The sequence below is a fragment of the Monodon monoceros genome, unplaced genomic scaffold, assembly GCF_005190385.1.
Source record: "Monodon monoceros isolate NGI ecotype Baffin Bay Population unplaced genomic scaffold, NGI_Narwhal_1 Super_Scaffold_18, whole genome shotgun sequence".
Taxonomy (NCBI): Eukaryota; Metazoa; Chordata; class Mammalia; order Artiodactyla; family Monodontidae; genus Monodon; species Monodon monoceros.
The window spans coordinates 83753887-83773176 of record NW_021703774.1 but is presented as its reverse complement, the minus strand read 5'-3'; the positions used below and the strand labels follow the sequence as shown (position 1 = coordinate 83773176).

Sequence of the window (19290 nt, the reverse complement as noted above, 5' to 3'; positions counted from 1 at the left end):
GCAGTGCTCTGACAACGAAATGCAAATGATTCATAAATGTAAACAATAACACTCATTTAAAAGAGTGCAAATTAAAACAATGAGGTAACATCTATCACCTATGAAATTGGCAGAGATAACAAAGTTGAAAGACGTGCAAAGTCTTTGGAAGGCAGTTTTACAATAACTCTCAAAATTTTAAAATTCAAATACCCTTTGACCTATCAATTCTACTGCTAGGGATTTCTCCTAGAGATAGACTCCTACACATATAAAGAATAGATATTTTCATGGATGTTCATTTTAGCTTTGTTTTAAATAACAAAAGTATCTAGAGATAAGCTAAATGTTGATCAATAGGAAGTGATTAAGTAAATGAAGGTATAGCCATACAATGGAATGCAGTGAAGCCAGTAAAAAGACTGAGTTAGACAGAGACTGATTTGGAAGGATATCTAGGTATATTAAGTGGGAAAGATGTAAAGAAAATGAATATTTTATGCTCCTATTTAGACATAACACTAGATTTCTTAAAAGGTGAACAAGTATGGCTGGTACAGTGAAGTAGCAGGACGTACCGGTTAGAATCATAAAAGCAACTTTACTTTTGGCTCTGGTCCCTTTAAGTTTGCTGCTCAGTGGAGATGGTTCTACCCTCTTCCTGGATTTTTCTTCTGACTTGCAGGTAATAAAATTTCTACAGTCAATATAAGTTACAAACACAATTCAGTTTACTAACCAGTCCCAGATGATAACCAAGACTCCAAACTTGACTGAAAGTTAAATCGGATCCTCTTCCCCAGCTCAGCCTGCTGTGGGATGCTGCTTGAACCCACCTTCCTTTTCTCTTTTCTTGCTTTTCTCTTCCGCCCCCTGATTTTCCATCTTGCTATTTTGATTTCTGAGCCAGCTTTAGTCAAAGCCAGGGGAGGGAGAAGAGTGGCAAGAGGAATAGGATAGTTGTCACTTAACTGGTGTGGGCTTAAGAGGGCATCATGCCTCCAGGGCCTGGCAGATGTTTCAAGCTGACATTTTTCCCTCCTGAGAGAATTTGTGCATTTTCCTCCAGCCACTGGTTCCCATCTGTCCCTGATTTTCAAGTACGTCCCTCCAAACAGCAGACTTTCTCTGTTGGGGTCGTATTGCTCTTCCTTGGGCAGAATTTAAGATGGATCCAGGCCATTTTTCTTTTCTGCGTGTGGCCCACATCTGATGTATGAGAAACAGCAGGTTCAAGGCTGGAGAGAAGTATCCTGGGACTAACACAGAGCAAGAGAACAGAGTCAGGAAAAGTGAGAGACAGAGACACACCCACAGAGAAAGCCAGGAGACTGGAGAGGTAGTCAGGGAGCAGATCGTGTAGGGCCTTGAGAGTCTGTCTGCACCTTAGAATCTGGGGTACAATTCAATTCTAATCTTCAATAAATATTTGTTGAGGTTTTTGTTTTTCTTGTTTCACTCAGTTCTTGTACTTAAGAACTACACAGTCAAGTTGGGGAGATGGACACATACACCGGTGCACTACAGTACGGTGTGGACACATGAGAAGAAATACAACGTTCTGTGAGCAGAGGAGCCAGCTACCCTGGGCTCAGGGAGAAGCAAAAAAGGTTCCATAGAGAAGGCGTCATTGGATGTTATCAGGTGAAGAAGAGCTGTAGGGTAGGACCACCTGGGATGGTAGCACTGTCTGTTTAGATCATCAAGAATATGCAGGCCACAAGTGACGTGAATATGGAGGGAGGTCAGGGAAAGAAGAAGGAAACAGATCCTGGGTGGTGGAGAAAGGGGATTTGGGAGCCAGAAAGCAGTATGAAGAGGCAACCCAAAGTACCATCTTCTTCCCTTCTCAGGGACCAGATCCCTTCAGGGTGAGACTGGAGGAAAAGGACCTCTCAGTGGTTGTCTCCACTGCAGCTTTTTTTTTGACACTTGGCATTGCACAAATCTGGGTCTCATTGCCAGGAAGTTTCACAAGGCAGATTTGCCAAGGGAAGTCCCCGGAATCTCCTGGACTTCTTCCTGCTTCCTTCCCATAAGAGAGGCTGTTGAAGCCTCTAGGGCATAAAAGGCCCAGAGGCATCCCAGGGAAGCTGACCAGGGATATGGGAGAAATCACCGTGGACCAGAAGTCTGTCTCTCTGGGCAGGTGAGCTCTGGGCTGATAATTCAGAAGGAAGTTAATGAGGAGAGAAAGGGTAACATAGGTAACATAGACCTATGGAAGAAGCGGTCGTCTTCTCCTCCTGGGACACCAGTCTCTCTGTTCACCTCCTTATCAAAACCTATCGAGTCAAGGCGACTGCCCTAGGGGACCATCTGATCTTTCCTAGATGGGCAAGGGAGCAGCCGTGGCCAGAGCCCTTCAGACCATCAGGAGTGTTTTCAGTCTGCATTTTCACAGAGCCGCCTCTTATCCAGATTGTGATATACGAGCACTGTCTTGGGAGTCCCACGTTTCATGGGCTCTGCTTTCTGCACATGTTAAAACTTTAGGGAGCCTCACCACTTCTTGTCTTCAGAATGATCTGTTGGGGTAAATGTTTTCTAAAATCCCCCTTTCAACTCTAAAGTTCTGATCCAAAACTCTGGCTTTCATGGTGGCTGGGAATTTGGATGAAGGTGAGGATGACACTAAATAAATAGGGCTATGGGTGAAGGAGGGAAGTTTGCTGGGCCGAGATGGATTATGTCTTACGGAGGAAAAGGAGCCATTTCATCGTGTCTTTCCCTCTTTCTTCCTGCCTATGGTCTCAAGGCAAGCCCGCCCACTTGGAAATGGCAAGAGCATTTTAAGTTCCCTGTTGAAGGTCTCCGCTCTGAGCCCTTGGGGGAGCAGCCCACAGGAAGCTGGCACTTTGAAGAAGGGCCTGGAGGCTGACTTAACAGCAGATGCGGCAACCAGAATTCTCCTACCCACTTAGCTGGTGTGTGGAGGGCCAGTTCCCTAAGAGTCATGTGAATCAGGAGAACAGAACCCTTGAATCCAGTTTCCCAGCCCCAAAGTCTGTGGAGAAGGCACAAGCCCCAACAGCTGTCATCCAAAGTTTTATCTCATTTTTAACTGCCCTTTTCTCCATTTTCATACCCCCCAAATGTCTTAGTGTGGGTAAATCTAGACAATGTCCGCAGGGTGGGGGTCATAGTTCAAGGAGTCTTGCCTTTTGGGTGAGGTTTCCAGCATCAGGGTCCTGCCCTTTCCTTCCCTTTCGGAGGGTGAATTAAGGATAGAATGGCCTCATCAGTCCTCCCAGGGGAGGTGTCCTATGGAGAAGAGGCTGGACGTGACCTCAGTCATGAAGGCCTAGCGCACTTCCAGAGGCAGCTCACACTCCTCAATTCACCTTGCCTTGTTTTAAGAGTTAGTTGTGTGTACACACGGTGACTATTCATTTCAATTCACCCAGGAGAGTTCTGGTTCAAGCTGGTGCCCCAGGGAAATTATTAATAATGCTCCTTTTCACCCTCCAAACTGTCCCATTGGATGATAAACTATTTGGTCACCTTAACTATATTCAATTCCAGACAAGGCTGTGAGCTCCCTGAGTACAGGGACAGCATCAACCTCATTTTAGCTTTCCCAATATCCAGGACAACACTTGGCACAGAGCAGGTGGTTCAATTAATTTCTATTGGATAAATGAATGAGCAAATGAATTCCCAGTCTGGAAAATGTTTCTCTGTAGGGCTGTAGACTCCACAAGGCACCCAGGTGCTGGGGACCTCAAGGCCCTATAAAAAGACCTCAGTAGCTATGCCTGCAGTGTCCAGAGGAAGTGTAGCTATATTTTGCATGTAGGCACACCCACACACTCACTGCCACAGTCTGAGACAGAGAACCAGCTGTGGCTTAGCAGATTTCCTTCTCACCCACCTCTTAACAGTTTTAGTGGTCTTGTTGCTTCAGGAAGTCAAGTAGTCAATGAGTTACCACTGCCTGGGTCCCCTGGGCTGTGTCCCTTCTGATGTTTGGTTTATATCTCTGCTTCATTTTGTTTCTCTTGATGACTCTGCCAGGTTCTGACACTAACATATTGATGACTCTGAGGTTTTGTCCTGTGTGTCTCTTTGTGCATGCATGGCTCTGCTTCTATCTTTTGAGCCTCTCTCTCTGTCTCTCTGTTTCTGTCTCTCTCACCCACTTCAATGTTGTGTGTATCATCTGTTTTTTTATCCACTGATATTTCTGTGTCATTCATCCATCCATCCACATTGAATCTCAGTGCTCTGGGGATGAGTTCCTTATGGATAATATCTCTTTCTCTCATTGTATCTCTTAACTGGGGTCTGGATGCTCAAGAGCCAGCACTGAGGGCCCAGGTTGAATGACCCTCAGAGGCTCTGGCTGAATAAGCAAAGGAGGCCATGGTTTTTGGGGGAGAAACTTGTGGCATTCTGGGCTCTGAGGCCACCGCACTAGGTTCCCCATTGGCTCTCTTCCCTCTACTCCAGGATCTGCCTACAAACTGGTTTGCTACTTTACCAACTGGTCACGGGACAGGCAGGAACCAGGAAAGTTCACCCTTGAGAGCACTGACCCCTTCCTATGTTCTCACCTCATCTACTCATTCGCCAGCATCAGTAACAACAAGGTCATCATCAAGGACAAGAATGATGCGATGCTTTCCCAGACCATCAGCAGTCTCAAAACCAAGTCAGTAGGATAGGAGTGGGGAGCATCCAGGGTGGGTTTTGGGGGAGAGAAGATAGTTCTAAACTGGGCCTAAGGCCTTCTAGCTCCATTCATTCATTTGTGTGTTTATTCAAGTGTTTTTCCTTGGGTATAATCCTGATGCTTCCTGATTTTCTCCCCCATGCCTCATCCCTTCACTGAACTTAGTTGCTAAATAGCTGGAGCCCACTTACCCATAATCTAGTCCTAACCCTTTAGGCAAAGTTTTCCCTGGCAGCCAGTAAAGAAATAATCAACTTATTCTTCTACTCCAGGAATCCCAAACTGAAAATTCTCTTGTCCGTTGGAAGGTATCTGTTTGGTTCCAAAGGGTAAGACCACAATATCTCTATTTTTTGTTTATTCTGCCGTGTAATTTCTAATCATCACTGCTTTTCCTCCTCTTGAAAAGAGACATTGAATTAGGCTTTAGAAAGGTCCTCCCTTGGCTTAGATGGCAAAACTGATCTGAATTTTGTCACAAGTTGAGGCATAGCACTATGTTTGCTTGTGTCTTGGAAGGAACTCTGCAGGAGCTTAACACAAGCTCAGATACTTAAGTCGTGGGAGAAACTGAACTGGAAGCAGTATTTGGTAAACTTTCAATTATTTACACGAAGGTTTTTCACCTAATGGACTATGGGGAGATGCAATTTTTTTAAGGGTTTTGAAGGTTTGACTTTGTACCATGGGGGTGGGTCATGTAGGTGACTTCCACATAAAACCAAGTCCTTAGCAGCCATCAGTGGACCCCGATTTCCTGGGTCATTGTTGTACAGCTGGATGGCCTGGAAGTGCAAAGCAGCATAGGGGCAATCAGGTCTGTTTTGCTTAAAAACAAAATAGTTATTAATATGAGACATCTATTATAAATTATAATTCCTATTCACAGGAAAATGATACTCCATTTGCATCAAGCTAAATAAATACAAATATGTAAGGAAGAGAGGCACCTTTTTTTGCAATTTTTAAATGCAGTTAATCTAATTTTGAATTTCTTCTGCTTTAATTTTTTTTTAAAGTGCCAACATTTTAAAAAGTCCAGAGATCTTAATCTCAGTCAGCAGAGGCTTTCCGCTTTCACGAGAAGTCTGATAAGACATCTTTCTCGTGTAGCAGGTCAGTACTCCTTACAGCTGGAGTAAGCAGAGGAAAGAAGTAGCATTAGAAGACCTATGTAGATGAGTGACCTAGGGAAAGTTAACTCACCTCTCTGAGCTCAGTTTACCCATCTGTAAGATGTACATCACAACATCTACTTCATAAGGTGCGTGCAAAGACTTCGAATGAGGTAACGTATGTCATGTGCCTGACTTAGTTATCGACCAGTAAGTGTCAACTTTTTCTTCTCCTTTTTTTATACTGAATATTTTCATCTATGAAATAAGAGGGCTGACCTAATTAATTTCTAAAGTCTCTACCAGCTCAACTTGTAGAATACTTAGTAAAGCAATTTCTACACACATAAAGAAAAAAGATCAACCTACCTAACTTATCTGGTTCTGCATTAACCTCACCATGAACTCCTTTTAATTATTAATGGGTTTTCATGGCAATTATCCATCTGATTCCCAAATTCTCTCTCATTCATAATACCTGCTTATCTTTGATTCAATTAAAAATATCTTCATTCATTCATTCTTACATGCACGCATTCATTTATTCAATAAATAATTTATTGAGTACTTATTGTATATTAGTGTAGTGGTTAAAAGTAGGACTTTGGAGATAAACCAATTTGGTTTGGCTTTCTCTTTAGCTATATGCAAGCTGCATGCAAGTTGTTTAACTTCAGGCAATTTCTTTTTTTCTTTTTTCTTTCCTTTAGGCAATTTTTTAAATGTCTCTATGCTTCAATTAAAAAAAAAAAAAACTACACAATGAGGCAAATAACAGAATCAACCTAAGGATGAAGTTGTGAGGGCAGGCAATGCAAGCAAACTGTTTAGGTAGTGCTGATGTGCAAAAAGGACCTAATGGTTGCAATAATTATTGTTGTATATTAACGTTGTCATTATTATTAGGTAAATGCCAGGCTTTGTGCCAGGTGCTATGCAGCAATACTTAAAAATATGTAATGCACAGACTTGCTTCTAAATTTCTAAAGAATGTTTGTCTTTCCTAAAATTGGAGGTTTCTGCCCAGAACATCAGATGCAACTGCTCCCTAAAAGAGGTATCCTTGCTTTTCTTCTAATCACTGTGAGCACTTCTGAAATATAAGAATAAAGTTACAAACCTACTTCTACCATGTTTTTCAGATAATAGTCCAAGTTTTGCTATCTCCTCCACTGTGCTGCTGAGATACATGCAGGAACCAAATCCTCAATTTAATTTTTTTTCTTTTTTTTTTTAACGTCTTTATTGGAGTATAATTACTTTACAATGGTGTGTTAGTTTCTGCTTTATAACAAAGTGAATCAGTTATGCATATACATATGTTCCCATATCTCTTCCTTCTTGCGTCTCCCTCCCTCCCACCCTCCCTATCCCACCCCTCTAGGTGGTCACAAACCACCGAGCTGATCTCCCTGTGCTATGCAGCTGCTTCCCACTAGCTATCTACCTTACTACGTTTGTTAGTGTGTATATGTCCCTGACTCTCTCTCGCCCTGTCACAGCTCACCCTTCCCCCTCCCCATATCCTCAAGTCTGTTCTCCAGTAGGTCTGCGTCTTTATTCCTGTCTTACCCCTAGGTTCTTCATGACATTTTTTTTTTCTTAAATTCCATATATACGTGTTAGCATACGGTATTTGTCTTTCTCTTTCTGACTTACTTCACTCTGTATGACAGACTCTAGGTCCATCCACCTCACTACAAATAACTCAATTTCGTTTCTTTTTATGGCTGAGTAATATTCCATTGTATATATGTGCCACATCTTCTTTATCCATTCATCCGATGATGGACACTTAGGTTGCTTCCATCTCCTGGCTATTGTAAATAGAGCTGCAATGAACATTTTGGTACATAACTTATTTTATTTTATTTTTTTTGTGGTACGCGGGCCTCTCACTGTTGTGGCCTCTCCCGTTGCAGACCACAGGTTCCGGACGCACAGGCTCAGTGGCCATGGCTCACGGGCCTAGCTGCTCCGCGGCATGTGGGATCTTCCCAGACCGGGGCACGAACCCGTGTCCCCTGCATCGGCAGGCAGACTCTCAACCACTGCGCCACCAGGGAAGCCCCATGACTCTTTTTGAATGATGGTTTTCTCAGGGTATATGCCCAATAGTGGGATTGCTGGGTCGTATGGTAGTTCTATTTGTAGTTTTTAAAGGAACCTCCATACTGTTCTCCATAGTGGCTGTATCAATTTACATTCCCACCAGCAGTGCAAGAGTGTTCCCTTTTCTCCACACCCTCTCCAGCGCTTATTGTTTCTAGATTTTTTGATGATGGCCATTCTGACCTGTGTGAGATGATATCTCATTGTAGTTTTGATTTGCATTTCTCTAATGATTAATGATGTTGAGCATTCTTTCATGTGTTTGTTGGCAATCTGTATATCTTCTTAGGAGAAATGTCTATTTAGGTCTCCTGCCCATTTTTGGATTGGGTTGTTTGGTTTTTTTTTGTTATTGAGCTGCATGAGCTGCTTGAGAAATGGAAATAAAAATAAACAAATGGGACCTAATGAAACTTAAAAGCTTTTGCACAGCAAAGGAAACCATAAACAAGACCAAAAGACAACCCTCAGAATGGGAGAAAATATTTGCAAATGAAGCAACTGGCAAAGGATTAATCTCCAAAATTTACAAGCAGCTTAATTTAATATTGATTGAAACAAATGAATTCAAGACTCTAAATCTGTCTGGGGATGGGAGGTGTTGTGAGAGGTGGGAAGTGATACAAGTCAAAGGATATGTCCTCTGGAAAATACCAATATCTTGTCTATAGCTTTGGATTTTAAATACTGTTGGTGCCCTCTGTGTGGGCAGCTAAGAATCAACTTCCTGGCTTAAGAATTCTAGTTCAGATAAAAGCTCTTGAGGGGCTGCTGCTTTCAGGGTCCTCCTGGCTTTTCACCAGAAGCCCTGGGACTGGGGAGATCTGGGTTGCTAATTCGTGCCTGGGTTTATTGTTTGGGGAATGTGAAGTCCAGCTCTGCTTTCATGAAGCTTGCCAAAACGTGATTACTTTGAGATAGATGAGGCAGGATCAGTATCTTCAATCCCAATTTAGAGATGGCCAGACTGAAGCCAGAGAGCTGGTTAGTGAACAAAATGTCACTAGAAATGACTGTGACCTGGGACTTCCCAGGACTACGCAGATTTCCCAATCCTAAACCCACCGCAATGCAAACTGCTTTCTCAAGGGTGTAAGATGTTAAAGAAAACCAGAGCTGGACAGTAATTAAAGAGGTAAAAATAGCTTTTATTCAGGAAATATTATAAGAGGGGAAAGGAGACCTCACTATAGTACTGGGCTCAATTCTGGATACAGCAGGGGCAAGTGGGGAGGTATAGCCAAGGAACAGGTTGCAGGTGCGGGTTGGTGGATGGGAAAAGAGGGAACATTAGAGGTAGGGAGATTCTTGCTAAACTGACTCAACAGAACTCTTGCTGAAGGCAGGCCAGGGTGAACAGATATCACCTGGGGGATGGTAGGGGAGGAGGAATTTGATCAGATATTGAAGAAGATCTGATATCAAGGGTGGGGCAGTCTCATTAAACTGACTTAGGATTCTCTTTTTAAACATCTTTATTGGAGTATAATTGCTTTATATTGTTGTGTTAGTTCCTGCTGTATAACAAAGTGAATCAGTTGTACTGTATACACATATCCCCATATCCCCTCCCCCTTGTGTCTCCCTCCCACCATCCCTATCCCCCACCACCAGGTGGTCACAAAGCACCGAGCTGATCTCCCTGTGCTGTGCGGCTGCTTCCCACTAGCTGTCTATTTTACATTTGGCAGTGTGTATATGTCCATGCCTCTCTCTCACTTCATCCCAGCTTATCCTTCCCCCTCCCCGTGCCCTCAAGTCCATGACTTAGGATTCTTGCTAAAACTGCACTCTGCAAAGATAGGCACAGAAGTCCAAGGTCAAAGACTAGTTGAGAAGAGGGTTCAGAGGAGTCTGGCTAAAGTTTGGTCAAGGAGCGTCTTTGTTAAAGGCAGCTCCATTACCCTGCAGAAAGGTCTGCAGAGAACCCAATTGTCCTCTGCCCAATCCAATCAATTTTCTGGCCCAACAATCCTTCCTCTTTTGTTCCAAAAGAGGCAGGGGTTGGGATAGATAAGTGGTGAGAATATATTGGGGAACGGAAGACTATTTCAGGATTTCTGTGAAAAATATGTTGTGCAATGGTAATTATTTCCTCTTGCCAAAAGCACCTGTATTGCTTCTACCCAGGTTCCACCGCATGGTTGATTCTTCTACATTACGCTTGGAATTTATCAACTCTGTAATCCTGTTTCTGAGGAACCATAACTTTGATGGGCTGGACATAGCTGTATTTACCCATATCTGAAAGACAACACTTGTTTCACTGTGCTGACTCTTGTAAGGCAAACTCTGTGGTACCCTTAGTACCTTAACAAGTGGAACCCATGGCCACACCAGGAGAAAAAAAGGAAGAGATTGGCTCTGGCTTGAAGACAGTCCCTTTCTTCCAGAAGCCCCCACTGATGAAGGAAAAGCCCTTGGTCCTAGTTTAGGGCAAGGACAACATCAGAGAACAGAGCCTCCTTATACAATAAACAACACTGAAACAAAGCAACACCCACATAAAAGATTGTGGGACCATAGAATCTCCTGAGCACTGAAAGAGTCTCACAGATAGATGTTCTATCAGATAGATTAGAGAATCCATTAGGAGGAAACTCAGTTTTTCCTGGGTACAATGTGACTGGTTGTCCTCCTACCTAATGTGGAGATTTCCTGACCACAAGGCAGGAGGCATCCCCATGTGGGAATGGGGAGAAAAGATTTGATCTTTCCATCTAATGCTGTTTCCATCTAGAAATGTCCTATCAAGCAAGAACTTTAGCGCTTTCCTCTGGGAGGGAAAATTGACCTCTTCTGGGTTTTTTTTGTTTGTTTGTTTTCATAGGAGTTAGCAGAAGCCTTTCAGCAGGACTTTGTAAAATCCACCAAAGAAAGGCTTCTCTTGACTGCAGGAGTTTCCGCAGGGAGACATATGATTGACAACAGCTATCAGATCAAGGAATTGGTAAAGTAAGTGCATTGGAGCACCCCCTCCATCTCTCTGCCTCCAGCCTGGCCCATGCAAGTGATGCATGCCAGTATGTCTGAGGGATGAAGGGACGAGGGAGAGCATGAAGGTCACTATCCTAACCACATCATCTGGGCAGGAACTTTTCCTCTGTGGCTAATTTCAATCCTTCTAACAGCATCCAAAGCCCAAAACAAATATGTATACAGTTGACCCTTGAACAAAGCGAGAGTTAACCCACATGTAATTTATAGTTAGCCCCTTGTATCCATGTTTCCTCCAAATCTGTGGATTCAGCCAACCACAGACCATGTAGTACTGCAGTATTTACTGTTGAAAAATACCCTTGTATAAGTGGACTGTGCAATTCAAACCCACAATGTTTCAAGGGTCAACAGTAGTTGCTCCCACCTCTGCTCATCACAGAATCTTTTCCTTTGCTTTTGGCAATCTAGAGAACTGGATTTCATCAACCTCCTTTCCTTTGACTTCCATGGGTCTTGGGAAAAGCCCCTCATCACTGACCATAATAGCCCTCTGAGAAAGTAGCAGCTGGACAGAGGGACAAGCTCTTACTACAATGTGGAGAGTTATAAGGAGGAAGGGTGGTGGGACACTGGCTGTGGGGCAAGCTGAGGACAGTGCAGCTTGTCCAGAGTTATTTCTGTCTTGAACTGAGGAGGGGATGTGTTGCCAGAGGGACTCAGGTAACCCTGGAAGCTGGTGAGAACGGGGAAAATGCTTTGACCAGGCACAGTAAAATGTCAGAGGACCTCATATTTGAAGCGCCCTAAGCTTTGTCTCTGGCCCAAGGTGTCAGCCACCCCAGTCTTCTCTTAATTCTCCATCTTTGATACATTTCCTAGTGCCCACATGGATGTACAGGACTTGGTACTCTGCTGTGTCTGTCCACACTCCCCATTAATTTGATCTTCAACATAATCCTCTGAGGTTGGCTGGTCAGGAAGCATTACTCTCACTCCACAGATGATGAAATGGAAGCCTGGCAAATTAATTGGCTGTTCAAGGTCATGCTGATGTGAAGGTCCTGAAAAGTGCTGGCAAATGAAAAATGCAAGGGAAAAATGTCATTAACCAAACAATTTTATTGTTGTGGTACATATATAGAGATGTGTATTCTTAAAATTGGGTGAGAGAAAATGTTGTCTAGGTTGCATATTTCCAGGCCTTCATGTTTAAAATTAAAAAATGGGCCAGTCCAAAGCTAGGTATTCTGATTTCTAGTCTGGGGTTTTCTAGAACTCCGTATGATTGTGTCACATCAAGTTCCCTTCATTCTTTCCTCTCCATTGATTATCTTTAAGGGTAAGGAGACATATCTTCATCTTCTCTAACCCCTTATTCTGTTCTGGAGGACAGTAAGGCCCCAACTAGCCTCTGACCTCTTACCTAGCCTCTTGGGTCTGATGTCATTGTGAGGCCCCACAGACTAGGGTCTGACGGCCACCTCTCCCCACGCCCGCTTTCATCAGTAACACAACTAGCCATAGTGTAGACAAACTCCATAGGCAATTGACTCAAAGGGGAAAGAAAGATGGCGACAACTTTGATTTCATGTTTTCTAGGTCACTTGCCTGATTTCTTTCGTGACCCATTGTTCAGTTTTCTTTCACGATTAGAAAAAGCTGAATTGGTCTCAGTGCTGAAAAGCATTAAGTGCATTAGAATAAGCACTCTGGTTCTGGTGGGACCCTCCATAGCCACTGATGTAGAAAGGGAATCAAGGAGTCACTTCTGTGAATTTGGGCTGGAGGCTCAGAAAGGTCTGACACCTTTCTTTCCCATACACACTGTGCCTCAGTCTACTTCTCTTTCTAGGAATATGCTGTGGGATACTGGATAAACAAAGGGATGCCTGTGGAGAAGGTGGTCATAGGCATCCCAATGTATGGACGTTCCTCTACACTGGCCTCTGCAGAAAACACTCGGGGGCCCCTGCCCCTGGTCCTGGAGCTGCTGGCCCCATCACCAAGTTTTCAGGCTTCCTGGCTTATTATGAGGTACCTGGAACCACCCTGTGCCTTCAGCTGCCCCCTGTCTCTGGGTAGGAGTTCCAGCTTCAATCTGACAATAATAAAGTATCACATCCTGAATGCTGGGAAGGGAAGTATGGAGTACTATTGGAGCATGTAAGAGAAGCTCCTCCCTCTGACTTGGGAGGGAGTCGGTGAATGCTTCCTGGAGGAAGTGAGGTTAGCTGACATCTGGAGAGGAGGTGGAACAAGTGAGGAGTGGGGATGTGTAGAGCAGGTATGGGAGATTGAAAAGGGAGACTGTCCTAGGTTTCTGACTTGGGCAATTATGTGGATGGTAATGCCATTTTTACTGAGTTGGGTTAGGAAGGAGCAGAGTGGGCATTGGTCTCAATCATGAGATCAGTTTTGGTCATTCTGAGTTTGAGGAGCAAGTGGGACATCCAAATGCCTGTGGGACATATAGATAAAAAGTGAGTGGTTAGGTATATGGGTTTGGATCACAGGAGGTCCTTCTGTGCTAGAGATGTAGATTCTAAAATCATCAGCATAAAGACGGTATTTGAAGCCAAAGCGTGAGATGTGACAAAACTCAAGGACCTCCTGCACCTAAGACATAGGCAGAAGAGGAGCCCACTAAGGAAACTGACAAGATCAACAGAAGCTTGGCAGAACCCATACTGTTCTGTACCAAAGACCTTAGAGAAGAGGGTGTTTCAAGAAGAGAGGAGTGGTCAAATGTGTCCGATTCTGTCCAGAAGTCAGACAGACTTAACATCACAGAGATAGCAGTCAAAGGTGTTCGGCTGATTGGACCATCATTTCTTTCTGCCCCTCAATCTGAAAAAAAAAAAAAAGTTTTTTTAAATGTATAGGAAACACTAAGAATCAAACAATAATTCAACCAACAGAAACTCTTGGGACCCTGCCATATCACAAAGACTGGGTACTGTGAGAGCTAGAAATAAGTAATTCTTCATCCTTGTCTCAAAGGGCTTACTGTCAAGGTGGAAAGAATGTAGAGTGCATTCATAATATAACGAGTTAAATAAGGGTTTAAAAACAGGATAACTATGGGGAATTCCCTGGCGGTCCAGTGGTTAGGACTCCGTGCTGTCACTGCTGAGGGCCCAGGTTCAATCCCTGGTTGGGGAACTAAGATCCTGTAAGCTGCGTAGTGTGGCCAAAAAAAAAAAAACTTAAAAAGAAACCCAAAGATAACTATAATAGTTAATAAAATTATGTAGGTATTGCAAAATGAGATGTGATTAAGTGGCCAATGTGGAGGGTCATGAGTTCAAAGATGGGTAACAGGGGAAGAGAGATACATGCTGGCCCTTGAAGGATGGGAAGGAGTTGGATCAGGTAAGGAAAGTATAATATCTTACATCTTGGTTTCCCCTTGGAGTCCTAGTCTAGCCTCTTGTCACTGGCGTGGGCAAGCTATAAACCCCTACTGAGGGACTTGGCATCCACTGAGGTACTCAGTGAGTGTAATGTTCAATTTTTCCTCTCTTCTCACACAGGGGAATGATTGAGGCACCTTGTTCAGTTGGCAGGGGGAAAGGGGCATGGGTCACCATGGTAGTCCTCACTGAATCATTTAATATAAGGGATAAGAGAAGTCAGTGCTCAGAATCTGCTGGTAGGATTTTAGTACGGACCACTGGATACACAGTTCCCTATTTCATGGAAAATTTAATTTGATTGTTCAGTTTACCACGCTAGATCATTATAATTTTGACAAACTGGTATTTGCTTAAATATTCAACTTTCCATTTTCTACCCTCTTTGAGGCAAACGTGAGTGTAAATAATCTAAAAAATGTAAGCAAGGTCCAAAATGAGTTTTCTACATGACCTTAAAATACATTTTTTTCCACTGAAGATTTATCTCTTTTAGTAGCTCTTACTTATGCTAACAGAAAGAGAAAATAGCTGATGATAAAAGTGGGGATCCCAACACAGGCATATTGGGAAGGGGAGAGGGGAGAGGGAGAGCAGCAGGATTGAAGCAGGGATAATCTACAAGGTGGGGGGAATGATGGTGATTGTCATTGTAATGCTACATATTTATAAAGCACTTTACTGTTTTCAAAGTTGTTTTTTTCCTAACGAGTGTTAGTTCATTTGATCCTAACAACAATATTGTAAGATAGGTGTATAGGAGACATAATTATAATAGTTTCCATTCTGCAAATGAAGACATGGGAAGATTTACTGGTCAGTGCTGAGGTCTGATGTGGAACTCAAGTACTGTCTGCCCTCTAGCCGTTTGTGGCTCCTCCTGATGAGGACTTAGCACAAACAATTCCCAAAGGTTCACCTTGGACCATCCATTCTGTATGCTGTATCTGGTCATTTCTCTCATTGATCCCTGGAGTGAAGATTCTGTTGTCCCCAAGACCCTAGTGTCTTACCTGTCCCTTCTATTTCTAAATTTCAAGAAGAACCCATTACTGACCCTCTTGTTCCTCCTTCCCCTGACAGATCTGCCACTTCCTGAAAGGAGTCAAGATCACGAGGCTCCAGGATCATCAGGTTCCCTATGCAGTCAAGGGAAACCAGTGGGTGAGCTATGATGATGTGGAGAGCGTGGAGACCAAGGTAGGTAGGCAAGAGGCTCTGGGACAGCAGAACACTCATGCGGGTGGGAATGGGGTGTGAGATCAAATGCCTTAGTAGTCTGTGTGGAAGGAAAGAGGCCTCTGGGGCTCCATTCTTGGATGGGATCCAGTGGCCTCTGTGGCTCAAACCTAGTAGTGACTCTAAGCCACACCTGGGAGCACCTATGGTACATGTGGGAGAGGTGGAAAGGACGCAAGGAAGAATTAAGAGAATAAGGGGAGAAGCGAGGAGTGGAGAGGAGGTAGGAGGAGAAGGGAGAGGGAACAAAGGAGACATTGGTGCCTATATAGAGTAGTTACCCACCCAGTTGATCATCTCAGGACAAACCCTTCCGTCCTTCTCATGGATTACCTCTCTAGGAGACTCCAAATTTCTGAGCCTACCAGTTCTTAGATCTTGCTAAGACCTTTGCCTTCCAGGCTTAGAGCAGGACAAAGGCATCAATGTAATTGACAACCCAATTGTAATTCAAATCTTGCTAGTGGCTTCCTAGTTCCCACTCCTCATACCAGAGCCTCTAGTGTTTCAGAGCCTCCAAGAACACTGAACCTAGGGTGTGGTTATTCCATGAGAAGTGGTTAATAGTGGGTGGCCTTCTCTTCATTTTATAAGCCTCCCTAAGTGACCTTTCCCTTCAGGGAATCCATGACTCCATAGGCTATAAGTCTACTTCTGCACTCTAACCTCAAACCCTCATCTGAACCTGACTTGGGTCTTGGGCCTTTAACAGTCTCTTCTAACCTCTGTATGCCCTTCTGTGCCACCCTCAGGTTCAGTTCCTAAAGAATCTAAACCTGGGAGGGGCCATGATCTGGTCCATTGACATGGATGACTTTACCAGCAAATCCTGCAGCCAGGGCTCCTACCCCCTCTTTCAAGCTGTCAAGAGAAACCTTGGCTCCCTAGGAAGATAACAGAGTCCAGGACAGGCTGGGAGTGGGCAGAGAGCTGGGCAGAGTGGGACACAGGAGACTGGGGGAGATCATCTTCACATATTTGGATTGATCCATTCTTATGTCCTTTGGACCTTCTGCCTTGTTTCCTTATTGATTAGGCTGGTTCTGTCCTTTTGGTGGGCTTCCCATAGATTTTAAAAATATAACAGTAATAATTTGGTTACTATTTATTGAGAACAGTCTGCGCTAAGGGCTTTCTTTTCATGTAGAGTGGAAATAAACATTGACTCCACCACAAAATTATCAGCCTGTTTTAATTTTCTAAATCAGAATAAATCTGATTTTATGTCCCCCACTCACTGCTAAGAAAGCCAATCTCAGTCGTTAGTAAAGCTCCCTCCCTCTCCACATCCACAGTTGACCTTACTTTAGACATTCAGGAGGTCTCATGGTCATCATTGATGACCAAGCCCACTATTGCCTTAACGGCAGGTGGTTTGGCTCTGCTCCATCCCGGGGTGCCTGGTTCCCCAGGTGAATCGTACACATATCCTCTTGTGCAGGTGAGAGCCAGTTGCTGACCAACCAGCTGTGCTGACATCCATTGCAATGGAGGAGCAGGAGACTGGGAATCACTGCAGACAGACAACTGGAGAGGACTGGCCATGTTGTTCTGGAGAAAGGCCCAGAACAGTTTGAAATCTCCTAGACTATATGACTGGGCAGCAGCTTTCCAACTCTGAACATCTATGGCTTAGTAAATTGACTCAGGCCTCAGGTTACTGACTTGGGCTTTGAAATAGTCTTTCTTTTGTACCCAGATTTAACTCGTAGCTGAGCAGGCAAGGAGCTGCCTGCCCCTCCTCTGCAGGAATTCCTGAGTGAGATTCTCAGAGGTTAGAAGACGCTCTCCAGATGTCTCTCCTCCAAGCCACCCCTTGACTTTCTCTCAGACTTCAGACTGGGCCTGGCTTTGTTCTCCTGCAGCTGCTCACTTGTTGTCCTGAAGCACAATAAAAGAAGCATTTGCTCCAGTCAGTGTGGCCTCATTTGTGCAATCTTTGACCTTCTGGTATAAGGTTGTCCTGTCTCACCATTTGTGGCACCCAGGGCTGGGGTACAAATGGAGGCCTGCATATCGTATGTCTAAATATTTAAATGAGCCAAGTATTAAAATATGGTTTGTATTCTTAACAAGGATGATTTCACAATGACCTAAAAGAGCAGGTTTGAATTTAGAATTCTCCGACTCCTCGGAATTCTGCACCAGCAAGCGGCAGCTTGTGCTCTTGGTTCCCAGCCCATGTGCAACACCCTTCTCTTCCCATCTCCATCCCTGTCCCACAGAGCAAGGACCTCACATACACACTTTGCATCCAAGGTTTGTCTACACCCCACCCCACCCCAACACACACACACACACACACACACACACACACACACATCCTCTAGCAGGTGTGTTCACACTAGCATTGTGGTTCACACTCAGGATCATGGGACCAGGAAACAGGGCTGTGCAGGCCCTGAAAGTGGGCACAGGCTGTTTGGGCTATTTGAGCAGGAGTCCTGGGTATCTGGATTAGGGTTTAAAAGAGCAGGGATGTGGGCTTCAGGTGGATGTGCCCTTAGCCCTGCAGTCTTCTCACCTCACGGTGAGGGGTGCAGCTGGAAGAGGACAAGAATGGAGCCATCAAAAGCAGGGGGTAGCAAACTGCGGCCGATGGGTCAAATCTAACGCACTGATTTTTTTTGTAAATCAGATTTTATGGGAACATAGCTGTGCCCATTTTTGTTTACGTATTGTCTATGGCTGCTTTCTCTCTACAGTGGCAAGGTCAAGAACTTGCAACAGATTCGGTATGGCCTACAAAGCCTAAAGTATTACTATCTGGCCCTTTATGGAAAAGTTTGCAATTCTTCCTCTAAAGCATGGTGCTCGAAGCAGGGAGTAAGGCTGCTTGAAGTCTAAGGCTGTTTCTGAGTTCAGAATAAATTTCAGGATAAATTGTGTTTCCCCTCATTCTCCCACTACTCTTCCAATCCTTTCCTTATTGAAAAATGATTTTTATTCTAAACTTTCTTTTTTTTGGCTGCGCGGCATAAGGGATCTTATTTCTCCAACCGGGGATTGAACCAGTGTCCCCTGCAGTGGAATCGCAGAGTATTAACTACTGGACTGCCAGGGAAGTCCCTTATCCTAAACTTTGAACAAGACTTTCATTTGCATATTTAAACCTCATGGCTTATGAAGGAGGTATTTAAGCCCAATTTGCAGATGAGCTGACTGGGGCTCAGGGAATGTAAGATCATATATCTAAGTGGTGGCAGCACTGATCTCGGAGAGACAGCAGTGAACGGTGGCTTGAAGCGAGATCTTAGTTCCCTGACCAGGAATTGAACCTGGGTAACCTGGATGAAAACAAGGAATCCTAGCCCCTAGACCACCAGGGGCTACAGGCTAGAAGCAAAATTCCCCTGGCCCTTGCTCCCACTGAAAAATGTATTTCTCAAGGAGGAAAAACTGTAAAACCAGGTACAAAGTTTATTATTAGAGACACAGTACAACAAATAGGAGAGCCCACAGAGAAACAGTTTGTTTAGTTAAGAAAGAAGCAGGGCAAAGATACACACCAGGAGAGAAAGGGTGTGGGCGTCCTCCTTAATGAGGAGTGCAGTAAAGAGGCGGTTAAGCCATTTATATCGGGCAGTTCTTCCAGGTCTTTGTTTACCTGTGGCCAACTACCTGGTTTCTTTTTCCACACCTGACCTGTCCTAGGACCCTCCCCAACAGGTGTGCACTACTTTTTCCAAGATGGATTCCAGCCAAGAGGCCTAAGGGGGGCCTTGGCAGCACCTATTCTGGGGTGGTGCCCCCTCCTGTTTGACCAACAAGGAGTCTTTCTGTGTATATGCAGTATCTCCCTTGACCCAAGGATGGT

The 19290-nt window shown here is 44.2% G+C and overlaps 1 protein-coding gene across 1 annotated transcript; it reads left to right on the top strand.

Annotated features, from left to right (window-relative positions):
- Positions 1–2084: 2084 nt before the first annotated feature.
- CHI3L2 (chitinase 3 like 2) lies at positions 2085–16369 on the top strand. The gene is given in 11 exon segments (XM_029226969.1): positions 2085–2124; positions 4432–4633; positions 4927–4983; positions 10012–10109; positions 10112–10161; positions 10712–10836; positions 11290–11416; positions 12674–12779; positions 12782–12855; positions 15318–15434; positions 16226–16369. Coding segments are annotated over 11 exon segments (1140 nt in total).
- Positions 16370–19290: the final 2921 nt, after the last annotated feature.